General features: G+C 67.5%; 3 protein-coding genes across 6 annotated transcripts; 1 reads left to right on the top strand and 2 right to left on the bottom strand.

Moving 5' to 3' along the window:
- Positions 1 to 1221: 1221 nt before the first annotated feature.
- Positions 1222 to 3512, bottom strand: LOC149867810 (uncharacterized). Of its 3 annotated transcripts, XM_090046202.1 has the most exons (3): positions 3218 to 3512; positions 2430 to 2970; positions 1222 to 2330 (listed from the first exon to the last, which is right to left on the bottom strand). In XM_090046202.1, the coding sequence occupies exons 2-3, from the start codon at positions 2958 to 2960 to the stop codon at positions 1290 to 1292; spliced, it is 1572 nt and encodes a 523-aa protein (XP_089902328.1). In that variant the 5' UTR covers positions 2961 to 2970; positions 3218 to 3512; the 3' UTR covers positions 1222 to 1289. The 3 variants fall into 3 exon arrangements, with proteins under 3 accessions (XP_089902328.1, XP_089902327.1, XP_089902326.1); XM_090046201.1 differs by having other exon boundaries at positions 1222 to 2966; positions 3218 to 3504; XM_090046200.1 differs by having other exon boundaries at positions 1222 to 2970; positions 3218 to 3500.
- Positions 3513 to 6463: 2951 nt separating this feature from the next.
- Positions 6464 to 9064, top strand: LOC149867809 (tubulin alpha-4A chain). The gene is made up of 4 exons (XM_090046211.1): positions 6464 to 6624; positions 7294 to 7516; positions 7772 to 7920; positions 8017 to 9064. The coding sequence occupies exons 1-4, from the start codon at positions 6622 to 6624 to the stop codon at positions 8986 to 8988; spliced, it is 1347 nt and encodes a 448-aa protein (XP_089902337.1). The 5' UTR covers positions 6464 to 6621; the 3' UTR covers positions 8989 to 9064.
- A 943-nt stretch (positions 9065 to 10007) lies between these two features.
- STK16 (serine/threonine kinase 16) lies at positions 10008 to 12094 on the bottom strand. 2 transcript variants are annotated; one of them, XM_090046214.1, is made up of 7 exons: positions 11869 to 12094; positions 11511 to 11730; positions 11289 to 11422; positions 11123 to 11210; positions 10857 to 10952; positions 10659 to 10780; positions 10008 to 10575 (listed from the first exon to the last, which is right to left on the bottom strand). In XM_090046214.1, the coding sequence occupies exons 1-7, from the start codon at positions 11952 to 11954 to the stop codon at positions 10437 to 10439; spliced, it is 885 nt and encodes a 294-aa protein (XP_089902340.1). In that variant the 5' UTR covers positions 11955 to 12094; the 3' UTR covers positions 10008 to 10436. The 2 variants fall into 2 exon arrangements, with proteins under 2 accessions (XP_089902340.1, XP_089902339.1); XM_090046213.1 differs by having other exon boundaries at positions 10010 to 10575; positions 11090 to 11210; positions 11869 to 12088.
- Positions 12095 to 12133: the final 39 nt, after the last annotated feature.

The following is a 12133-nucleotide window of genomic DNA, read 5'->3' as shown; positions in this document are numbered from 1 at the left end:
CTGGAGCACAGGTCTGACCCAGTCTGGCCCTACTTACATTCCTGTGACTCCCCACCCCAACTTCCAAACCCTAGAGCCTTCGGAGACCAACAACACTCACCAGCTCGTGGATGTGCTCCAGCACAGGGTCGATGATCTTCTTGTCGACCATGCAGTGTCCACGGGCGCAGTTGTTGGCCATGTCCTCCTTGCCCGTGATGAGCTGCTCGGGGTGGAAGACCTGCTGGTAGGTCCCAGTGCATACCTCGTCTGCAAGGCATGGCACGCCTGGGACCTGCTGGACTGGGGGGAGGTGGGAGGAGGCTGCCAAGTGTGGTTGCATGAACATGCTCCTGCCTGCTACAGACACGCGTGCCCTTGGAGCTGTGTCCCAGAGGACTGGAGGCCCTGCTCTGACCCATGGCGACATGCAGACAGCAGGGATGTGGTACCATCCAGGAACAACACTACCATGGGACAGCTGCACAGGTTGCCCCTGACCTGTCCACATGTGATAGAGCATGACCTCCACTGGGTGCTTCCACCCACAAGCTCTCCATGTGTCTGCGTGCTAGAGGCAAACCCGGGTTACTCCGAGCAGGGGTCGCAGCCCATCAGGGCCATTCGGTTCAGGGCTGGGGCCCCATGGACCGGCTCCAGGATACAGACTCTTCAACCAGGGGCCCTGGGGCTGCGGGGACTGAGGGTGGGGTAGTGCCAGGTGTGACCACAGCAGGGCACTCCTGCTATGGCTCTGTGCCCTGGCGCCACGCTCCCTGATCACGGAGAGCTCCAGGTGCAAGAAGATGGCCCTGGGCACGTGCTTGCCAGCCCCGGTCTTGCGGACACTGGTGAAAGCCATCCCCACCATCCCCAGATGGTCTTGTCGCCTAGATCTGCCCCTCACTCCCAAGCAACGGCGCCCCCCCAGCCCTGCTGGTTCCTTTCACTCCTGACCTGCAGCCCCTGCCCACCCCCCACTCATTCCCTCTTGCCAGGAGCTCCTGCCCTGCACCAGGACATGGGTCCAGCCCACCCCCCAGCTGCTTTGGGGCTCCGAGCAGCGCCAGCCCCTGCTCTCCTGCTCCTCACACCAGTTGGCAGCAATAAGTACCGGGTTCAAGTTTTACAGGGGGGAGGTGTCACAAATAAGTTTAGCTTTGGCTTGAACCCACACCCAAAAGCCTGGGACAAATGGATTTAAATGAGGTGCAAATGAACAAATGTCTCCCCAGCAAGTAGTAAACCAAGAAAAGCCAGATTTATTCTAGGACAAAGGGGAGAGAAGCACAAAGTACAGCGTCAAGCACTTAAGCTCTGGCGTCCAGCCCCAGCTGGGCTCGCTGCTCCCCTCCGCCCTCCTGGGGCCACTCCCTCATGCCAGCCCTGCTGAAGCTCCTTTCTGCATCAGCTGCGTGGACCGTGAGCTGCAGGAGAGCCACTGCCTGCTTGGCCAGGTTGGGAACGCGGTCTTCGACAGCCGTCCAGAACTGAATGGGATCCTCAGTGCCCGCAAACCCGTCTCTGACCAGCCCGAGATACACTGGCCACTCCATGCTGCATTCAGCAGGCAGCTTTAACTCCACCCCCAATGTCCCATAGTCCGTACAAACAGCCCCGACCTGTTCGGGGTCCAGTGCGCGAACAGCACGGAGGAAGCCGATGGCCGGCTGTTCGCCTTTTGCGCTATACTGCCGCAGCTTTGCTGCCGCACTCTGGGCGGCCGCGGAGCCTTTCGCATTGTCCACGGATGACTCCAGATGCTCCAGCCACGAAATCAGGTCCAGGAGAGTGTTGTATACTTTGTGCACTTGGCGTTTCGAGGACTGCAACACATCCAGCGCTGTCACCAGCCGACCACAGTTCTCCGCAACGTGCTGCAAGTCAGCGAGCAGGTCTTCTACCTCCAGTAGGTTGGCAAGGTCCCGCAGGAGAGGCGTATCCTCCTGCTCCGTTCGCTCCTGTGCCACGAACCCCGAGTAGAGCGGGTAATGCCGCGCATGGTACTGCACGCAGCCGAACCATGCATCCCACCTGGTCACGTGGGGTGGGAGCGCAGGCGAGTCAACGCTCTGCTCCTGCAGGTACCTCAAGAACCGAGCACGACGGGCTGGGACCTTCACCGCAAGGGACATCAAAGCCACCAAGCGATCCACTTGCTTGAAGGCGTCACGCCAGGTGCTTCCCACCAGCGCGGCGATGCGTGCACAGCAGCGGATGCGGACACAGTTGGGCCACAAGTTGCAGAGTACGTCATCCCAAGCCCTCGCCACGTAGCTGGCGCCGTCCGCCACGAACGCCACGATGCGCTCCAGCGGGATGCCGAACTCCACCATGCAGGAGATCAGGGCCTGCGAGATGGTGGCACGGTTCAGCGCCCCCAGGCACACGGTCTTCACCAGCTGCGGGGCGGGAACGCCCGCCTGCCTGGGGGGGCAGCCCTTCAGCACCTGAAACAGGACGTTGAAGACTGGGCGGCTGCGGCTGTCGGTGGTTTCGCCGGCAATGACAGCGATGAAGTTTCCCTCGAAGTCGCTGAGGAGGCGCCTCTTGTCCTCGTCCCAGAGGGCAGGGAGGTGGGCGTGCAGCTGCTCCGAGGCGGGGATGGCGCCGCCCCCCGCCACGTGCTTGCCCAGGAAGGCCCTGACCGCCGGCAAGTCCACGCTGTGCAGGGGAACGTCGATCTCCAGGCACATCCGCACCCAGTCCAGCGCGGCGCTGGCGGGGAGGGCCCCGGCCCCCGGAGAGTGCGGGGCTGCGCCCGGCGTCGATGGCCCCGCGGCCTCGGCCTCCTGGCGCTGCCTGCGCTCGTTGTCCTTGTGCTTCGCGCTCTCCATGTGCTCCACGATCGTCTGCTTGCGCACGTGGTCCACCGCCTTGCCGCAGGCCGTGCAGAACAGCACCGCGCCGTCCGTGTGGAACCGCTCCGCCCCGAACTGCGCCACCCGCTCCCGCGGCGTCACCCGCCCCGTCTTCGGCATCGCGGCCTGGCTGCGGGACGGGGCCACAGGCGCGTCACCGCACCGCACCGCACCGCACCGCACCGCGGGGACTCGACCGACACGCCCCGCCCCGCCCCGCCGGGGTCGCAGCGCCCCACTCCCGCCCCTGCCTTGGAACAGCCCCCGCCCGCCCGGCCCCGCGGACCCCGCCGCTCTCGGGCCCCGCAGCCGCTTGCGGAAGGGGGAAACCCGCGTTTTTCCGCAGGAAACGGAAACCCCGGGTCCCCGCACGTCACCGGGTACAACGTCACGGGTCACGACACACCGCCGGGATCGAACCCGTCCCGCCGCCGCCTTCCTTCCGCCCTTGCTAGCCGCTTCCGGCTCCGTCACTTCCCCTGCCGCGCGCTGGGCTTCACGGGAAACGTAGGCAGTCCCCAGAGCCGCCCCATCACGTCCTCCCCCGGGGGCTTATGGGAAATGGAGGCAGGTGGCTTCGTGGCCGCGCCACTTCTCCTTCCTCGCGCTGGTGCTCATGGGAAATGTAGGCTGTCCCGGCTCAGCAGCCGCATCACTTCCTCTAGCTTCAGCTGAGCCTCACGGGAAATATAGGCGGCTAATCCCTTCCTGTCCCTCTTCCTTGGGCTCACGGGAAATGTAGGCGGATAATCATAACCTGTCACCCCCCTCTCCCGCTCCCTGGGGCTCATGGGAAGCATAGGCAGGTGGAGATCTGCGGTCACATCACTTCCTCTGCCTCTCCCTGGGGCTGCTGGGACATGTAGGCGTCCCTCCCCTCCACTGCTCCCTACTTCCTGCGGCCGGGAGTTCCACAGATGCTGGAGAGCGCCCCGTGCCCCGTCGTGGCTCTTGCTACGAGACAGGCATCAGGTGTCGCCCCTGCCCCCGCCCCCGGGAGACCCCAGCCAGGGGCCTTGCAGGGCTGCATCCTGGCAGGAGCATTGGCACAGCCCCAGCGCCTTGGCGCAGCTCCAACCCCGGCCACGGAGCAGGAGGAAGGAAAACAAATCCATCCAGGCAGCACAGCTGGGCCGCTGGGGCACCAACCCCCCCACGCTGCAACCTGAGAAGAGCAAGGTCCATCTCCAGCACAGTCACGTCAGCGGCTCTGGCGTCCTGTCCCAGTGCCTGGCGGGAGCCCCCGTGCCCGAGCCACCCTGCCCAGGCCCCATCTGCTGCCAGGCTCCGGCCAGGCTGCCCCAGGCTGGGTGGCCAGAGCAGAGGGGCCCTTGAGGGTCCCCATTCTCGGCACACGGCCCATGGGTGCTGGCAGCGTGGGACGGGTAGAGCCACAGGGCCGTCTCCCAGCCCTCCTCCCCCTGGGCTGTTTGCTGTGCTCATGCCTATTAATACTCGTGTGACGTTTCCACAGAGCTGCGTGGCACGGGGCGGTGAGTCACCACACGCCGGCCACGCAGCAGCACGCCTGTGCACCCGCGCCCCTGGGAGACAGGCAGCACGGGGGACGCCCCCGGGCTCTGTGCGATGCTCCGGCAGAGCCCCCTCTCCCCAGGCCTGTGCGCACCTGCCCAGCTGCTGCCAGGCGCACTTGCTTCTTGGCAGAGCTCAGCACAGGCCCCAGAGGGTGGAGAGGGCCACCAGGAAACCCCTGGGGTTCCCCTGTGAATCCCTGCAGACACCTGCACCCCTCGCCGGCTCCTTGGGTGGGCAGGGTCATGGGCGGCTGCAGCCCAGAGCAGGGCAGGACGTCGAGGCGCAGGAATGTGCCAGGCTGGTTTGATGGGGGTCCCTGCAGCCTGGTGCCCAGTCTGAAGCCCCAGCAGATGCCTTGGGGCCTCGCTTGGCCCCCCTGGGATCCCTTATGATCCATCAGATCCCCAGCTGCTTCAACCTCCCTGGGCACCAGGCCTGTGGTCATGCCAGGCCTGCCTGATGCGGGACCGGCCAAGGCTCCACACAGCTCAGAGCCCAGCCGCTGCCTTGTAGTTAACGAAATCTTTGGCTAACAAACGGCTCGCTCAGGAAGCCTCCCTTGGCAGCTGGCCCACGGCCAAGCCACTTCCGCCCCTTGTAACGCTTGCATCCGGCCCAGCTCAGCTAGCTGCCGCGCTCCCTCAAGGTGCCCTGGGGTCGAGAGGTTGTTTGCACAACACGGCTCTGTCCGCCTGCACAGACCCCAGTGCAGGATCCGCCCGGCTGGTGGGGCAGGGGCTGGCGGGACCTGGGACCCTGCTCTGGCCCATGCTGGTAACATGTGGCCCCAGCCCTGGTGCCAGGCCCACAGCTGGGGGCAGAGGTACAGGCTGCAAACAGGTTGCCATGGGCTGGCTCATGTGGGCATGTGTGCAGGCAGCTGTGTGCATTCATGTGTGCACATATGCATATAGATGTGCATGTGTCTGGGCAGGTGTGTGTGCATGTGCATATATGTGTGCACATGCGTGTGGACACGTGCAGGCAGGTGTGCATTCATGTGTGCATGCGTGTGCATAAGCATGTGTGCACATGCACGTGCATGCATGTTGGCATGTGTGCGCCTTTGTGTGCAGGTGTGTATATATGTGTGTGCATGTATGTGGGCAGGTATACACATGCCTGTGTGTGCGTGTGGGCAGGTGGACACATGTATGTGTGTGTGTGCATGGAGGGAGGCTGGAGCCCTGTGCTGCCCCAGCCCGGCCTGCTGCGCTGCAGCACAGGAAAGCAGGAGCTGCGGTTGGGTAGTTGCAACATCAGCAGCGTGGCAGAGACGTTGCAGCACAGGATGGCGCCACGAGCCCTGCCCCAGCGCCCCGGACTGGCCACACGGGCTCCAGGCGCTGCTGGGCCCCGATGGGCTCTGCTGCCCCACTTGCCCCCGGCGCTGTTTTCAGCTCATTGATTGCTGACACGGTGTCACCGCCAGGCGCAACGGAAGAGACAGCCCCGGAAGTCTCCCACAGCTGTGGTGCCACGCGGCCTGCAGCTCCAGGCCTGGCGCCGAGCTCTGACCAAGTGCCCGGGGCGCTGGTCTCTGGTGCCTCAGGGGCTCGCAGCTGAGGTCCTTGGAGGAGCTAGGCAAGGGGTGGTGGAGGCCCCCTGGGCCTCCTTGGACACAGGAGGAGCAGGTGTCTGGTACAGCTGGCTCAAGCCGGGTGGCTCGTGGCACACGTGCCCCCACCGGTCCCGCGACTCAGGGGTCAAGCTGGTCCACGTGTCCCCGGGGTGCAGGAGCCCTGTGGCTCCGGCCTCCAGGAGGAGACAGGGAGGGTCCAGGTGGCTGCTGTCCCATTGCCAGCTCTGGGGGACCCGGCTGGCGCACACGGAGCTGGCTCCAGGACAGCCGCCAGCCGCGCCCTGTCCACATAGCGGAAGGGCAGGGAGTGCCGGCGCCGGGCGAACGGGGGGGAAACGTGCCCAGCCGTCGAGGGGCCCCCGGGCAGGGACCTCGCCAAGGCCGGGCCGGCCCCTGCACGGGAGCGGCAGGAGGGCACAGCCCCCGGGCCCGGGCTGCGTGCGGGGCAGCGGGGGCAGAGACGGAGACCCCTCCCCGGGTCCCGGCCCCGCCGTGGGAACGCCCCCCGACTCACCAATATAAACCGAGGGGCGTGGCCTGCGCCGCCGGCCCCGCCCCCCGCTATAAGGCCGGTGCGGCGGCATTGCAGCAGCGCGACTTCACCCCGGGCCCCGTTGCACCGACTCGGCGTGAGACCGGATCCGACCCTACCCGACCCGCACCATGGTGAGCGCGGGGCCGCGCAGCGCCCGGACCCTTGCCCGGGGGGCGGGGGCGGGGGCGGCTGGGGCGGGTTGGGTCGGGTCGGGTCGGGTCGGGGGCGCGGGGCCAAACTACGCAGGGGCCGGGCCGCGGCGGGAGCGGGGCGCGCGGGGCTATATTTAGGCGGCCCCGGGCCGCGGCTGCAGCTGCGCGGCCCCGGCGGGGTGCGGGAGCGGCGGCGCGGGCGCGTGCTGCGCAGGGGCTTCCCCGTCCCGCCCGGGGCCGGAGCACGACGCCGGCCCGGGGGGGCGCAGCCCCTACCCCTGCCCCGGTGCCCTTGAAGCGGAGCCGCGCCGCGTCGCGCCGCGCCCGGCCCTGCCCTGCCCTGCCCGCCTTGGGAGCGCCGCGCCGCCCCGGGCCTGGGCGCACCTGCGTGACTCAGGCGGGAGCGGCCGGGAGCTGCTGCGGCCCCGCACCGCACCGCACCCGGCCCGGCCCGGCCCGGCCCGGGGCCAAGGGCGCCCGCCCGCCGCCCCCCACGCGCGACGCGGGCCCGTCCGCGCAGTGCGGCAGCGCGCGGCCTCTTACGTAAGCGGCTCCAGGCCGCGCCGCGCCCCCACCCCGCGGCCGGCCCGAGCTGGGCCTGGCGGCGCTCGGCGCTGCACGCCCGCTCTGAGCCTCCCTCTCCCGCAGCGCGAGTGCATCTCCGTGCACGTGGGCCAGGCCGGCGTGCAGATGGGCAACGCCTGCTGGGAGCTGTACTGCCTGGAGCATGGCATCCAGCCCGACGGGCAGATGCCCAGCGACAAGACCATCGGCGGCGGGGACGACTCCTTCACCACCTTCTTCTGTGAGACCGGGGCCGGCAAGCACGTGCCCAGGGCCATCTTTGTGGACCTGGAGCCCACTGTGATCGGTGAGTGCGGTGCCTCCCATCCTGCCCCTGGCTGGGTCCCTGCAGCCCCCGGGTCCAGGGCAAAGCTTTGTGTTGAGAGGGGGGCACAGGAGCTACCCCCGACCTGCCCGGTGTCTCGGGAAGCTGTGGTGCGGTGCGGGGCTGGAAGCGCTTGGCTCCCGGCACGGCCAAGACCTGGCTGCGGCAGCTGCAAAGCAGTCCTGGAGGGGGAGGCTGGGGAGAGCTCAGGTCCAAACCCCTCGTCCTGTCCCACAGACGAGGTGCGCACCGGGACCTACCGGCAGCTCTTCCATCCTGAGCAGCTCATCACGGGCAAGGAGGATGCAGCCAATAATTACGCTCGTGGGCACTACACCATTGGCAAGGAGATCATTGACCCTGTGCTGGACCGCATCCGCAAGCTGGTGTGGCCCGCGAGGAGGGTTGGCGGGGCAGGGGGTTGGGGTCCAGGTCTCTGTAATGTCCGTCTGTGGTTCTGACCCGACTTCTTTCTCCCGCAGGCTGACCAGTGCACCGGGCTCCAGGGCTTCCTGGTCTTCCACAGCTTCGGGGGAGGCACCGGCTCTGGCTTCACCTCCCTGCTGATGGAGCGCCTGTCCGTGGACTACGGCAAGAAGTCTAAGCTGGAGTTCGCCATCTACCCGGCCCCGCAGGTCTCCACAGCCGTGGTCGAGCCCTACAACTCCATCCTGACTACACACACCACACTGGAGCACTCAGACTGTGCCTTCATGGTGGACAACGAGGCCATCTACGACATCTGCCGCCGCAACCTGGACATCGAGCGCCCCACCTACACCAACCTCAACCGCCTCATCAGCCAGATCGTGTCGTCTATCACGGCCTCACTGCGCTTCGACGGGGCCCTCAACGTGGACCTGACCGAGTTCCAGACCAACCTGGTGCCCTACCCCCGCATCCACTTCCCCCTGGCCACGTATGCCCCCGTCATCTCGGCAGAGAAGGCCTACCACGAGCAGATGTCGGTGGCCGAGATCACCAACTCCTGCTTTGAGCCGGCCAACCAGATGGTGAAGTGCGACCCCCGCCACGGCAAGTACATGGCCTGCTGCCTGCTGTACCGTGGCGACGTGGTGCCCAAAGACGTCAACGCTGCCATCGCCGCCATCAAGACCAAGCGCAGCATCCAGTTCGTGGACTGGTGCCCAACCGGCTTCAAGGTGGGCATCAACTACCAGCCCCCAACAGCAGTGCCCGGCGGTGACCTGGCCAAGGTGCAGCGCGCCGTGTGTATGCTCAGCAACACCACGGCAATCGCAGAGGCCTGGGCGCGCCTGGACCACAAGTTCGACCTGATGTACGCCAAACGTGCCTTTGTGCACTGGTATGTGGGCGAGGGCATGGAGGAGGGGGAGTTCTCAGAGGCACGTGAGGACATGGCCGCCCTGGAGAAAGATTATGAAGAGGTGGGCATCGATTCTTATGAGGATGAGGAAGAGGGGGAGGAGTAGGCCATGCCCCCCCCCATGCTCTCCTGTACTCCCTGCAGCTCCCTCTATCAATAAATGGTCTCCTCAGCTGGCTCCAGCCCCGGCTCATCTGGTTTCTTGGCTGACCCCAACATGTGCACAGGTGCCCTGGCTTGGTTGCTTCCCAGGCTCCTGGTGCTGCTGCCTGGGGGGGCCCCAGAGGCTGCATTGGGCAAGGCAGCTGTCCCCTAGCACCAGGCCTGGGGGCAGGGGGGGCCCCTGCCTGCTCCTCCCCTGCCTGAGCTGTGGGGTGACTCTGGGGCCCAGGGGCATAGGGTGGCAGGATGCCCAAGGGCCACTTCTTTTGTTCTGGGGTTGGGACCACCTTGCCGCATGAGGAACTTGGAAGATGGGGGCAGTAGGCCTGAGGCCCAGTCCCTGCCTCCCTCCCTTCCCCTGCGTCCGCGCATGGCCAGCTGTATAGCACTGGGCCGTCCATGAGGGGGGATGGGACCCTGCCTGCCCCCTGGGGGTGCTCTTCTCCCTGGTCCGGGGCTCCTACAGGCAGAACGGACCTGGCTGCGGGGTGGAGCGCAGCCCCCCAGCTCTGCCTGGGATGGGGAAGGCAGTAGGGCTTTCGGCTCCAGTGTGTCGCAGGCAGGGCCCTTGGCTCTGTGCCTGGCACTGCTGCCTGCGCTTGGCTGAGCAGGGCCAGTGCCAGGTCCTGGCCTGCACTTAGAGTGGCGGGAGGCCCCTCCTTCTGTGGAGCAGGCAGTGAGCAGCCCCCAGCGTGGCTGGGCCCTGGCCCCGGGTTTGCGTTTAACCTCTGGCCATACGTCAGCTCCCAAGGGTGTTCCTGTCTCCCATGGCTCGGCGCTCTTCCCCCTCCCACAGGCCAACGGCCAACATCCAGCTGAGCCCTGCCCAGTTGGGGCACAACATTGGGCCGTCTCTGGGCCCCCATGTCGGACCCAGAGGACTGTGGCTGCTGACCGACGGTGGCCCCCAAATACCAGCGGCTTCACCGCGTAATTGCAGGACATCAAATAGTCTCTCCCACAGGCCAGGAATGCTTTTTTTCTGTAAAGAAGCTTTACTGGATGGACACATGAATAGACACAAGCTCCAGGCAGCATCCAGCGGGCCGGGCCACGCGCCTGCTCCAGCAGGAACGTGACTGCTCTGTGCCTGGTGAGGTTGGGCTCTGCCCAGCTGACACCAGTGGCACCGAGCCCAGAGCTGCCTCGCTCCCACACCCCTCCGTGCACCATGAGACCACTGCAGCTGGGCCAGGGCCCCTTGAGGCTGTGCCATGGGCACTGCCCCCCAGCCCCGCACAGGCAATCTCCAAGCAGCTGGGCCCTCCCAGGGGAGGCTGTGAGCCTGCAGCCTCCAATGCCAGCAGCCAGGCTTGCCCAACTGGAGCAGGGGGCATAGCTGTGCCGAAACTGTGTTTCGAAACCCGCCCCGGAGGGGGGGGGCTGCAGGGCTCAGATGCAGGTGGTGTCCTGGCCAGGCGGTGCCGGCTGTAGCCCCTCCAGCTGGTCCAGGATGTGGGCAACATGTGGCCGCTCCTGGGGGTTCACCGCCATCATGGAGTGCAGCAGCTGCTCCAGGGTGGGTGAGTACCTGCTGGGCAGAGCACGGGTGAGCAGCAGGGCAGCGACCAGGCCCTCTACAAGTCCCCCCTGGGGGCAGTGCTGGCTTCTTACCTTGCGTGGGGCGGCACCGCCACCGGGTTCTGGACGGCCAGAGCTACGCTGTCTCCCTTCTGGAAGACCATGTCGTAGGGGCCCTCCCCAAACATCATACAGTACAGCACGCAGCCTAGGGACTGCAGGGCAGCAGCATCAGCCCTGGCCCCTGCCCCTGCCCCCTTGACCCAGCCCCCAAGCTGGGGGGCCGCTTACCCAGACATCCGTCCGCTCATCGATGACGCAGTGACTCTCCACCGTGAAGAGCTCGGGCGCCCGGTACGAGATGGTGCAGTGCTGTGCGGCCCAGTCCTGGGGGCAGAGGACAGGCTGAGCCAGGGGAAGACCTGGCTCCGTGGCATCGTCCAGCAAGGCTGCAGCCCTGGATCCCTGCACCGCTGCTGCCAGGAGACTCCATCCGAGCCCCGGGGGCATCTCCCCTCCCGCACCTGCATGGCCATGGCCTCACGGGAGCTGCGGACCTCGATGCGGGCCTGGTTCACGGAGCCCAGGTCCATCAGCACAGGCTGGTCATCGTCCCCCAGCAGCACGTTGGTGGGTTTCAGGTCTCTGCGGCGGGAGAGGAGGGCGCGAGTCACAGGCGGCTCGGCAGGCAGGGGGGCCGGCCCGGCCCGGCACAGCGCTCACCGGTGGGCGTAGCCCTTGGCGTGGATGGCCTCCAGCCCCCGACAGATCCCACGCAGCATGAGCACGATCCGCTCCTCGCCCATGAAGGTGCCTTTGTCCCGCAGCGCCTCCACCTCGCTCCACAGGGTCCCGCGCTGGCCGGAGAGACGCGGGCGCCTCGTTACCCAGCAGCAGGGCCAGGCCCGGGCTGGCACACCCCCCTGCCCGGGGCGCCCGCCTCACCTGGAAGAAGGGCAGCAGCAGCCAGGCCTCGCGCGTGGCGCCCTTGTCCACCACGCCGTGGGCCTCGAGGCGCAGCACGTGGGGGTGGGCGAGGAGCCGGTGCATCTCCACCTCGCGCAGCGCCGCCCCGCTCGCCTCCGCGTCGTGGCACACGATGCGCTTCAGCGCGTGCACCCGGCCGTCCCGCAGCCCCTCCACCAGCTCCACGTAGCTCGACCCGCTGCGGGGGCCGCCCGCGCGTCACGGGGCGCCGTCGGGCCCTGCCGCGCCACGCCCCCCGCCCCACGTGACCCCCGACCCCCGCGCCCCCGCCCACGTGACCCCCGCGCCCCCCGCCCCACGTGACCCTCGCGCTCACCCCTCGCCCAGGCGCTGCAGCACCACGTAGCGCGCCCCCGCCAGGCTGACGGTGCCGCGCGGGCACGGGCACAGCGCCTGCCCCATGGCGGGCCCGGGGTCAGGGGTCACGGGCTCCGCAGCGCCCCCCGCCCCGCAGCGCCGAACCCGGAAGCGCTGCCCGCGCCCGCGTCATCCCGCCGCGCCTTGCGTCACCGCGCCGCGCCCGCGCCCTAGCAACCGCCGCGAGGGGCGGGGGGGAGGGGGTGGAGCTGTAAGGGAGGGGC

Source organism: Crocodylus siamensis, chromosome 4 (assembly GCF_052110815.1).
Source record: "Crocodylus siamensis isolate JL-2025a chromosome 4, ASM5211081v1, whole genome shotgun sequence".
Taxonomy (NCBI): Eukaryota; Metazoa; Chordata; order Crocodylia; family Crocodylidae; genus Crocodylus; species Crocodylus siamensis.
Note: the sequence above shows the minus strand (reverse complement) of the source record. Positions and strands in the feature narration are given on the sequence as shown.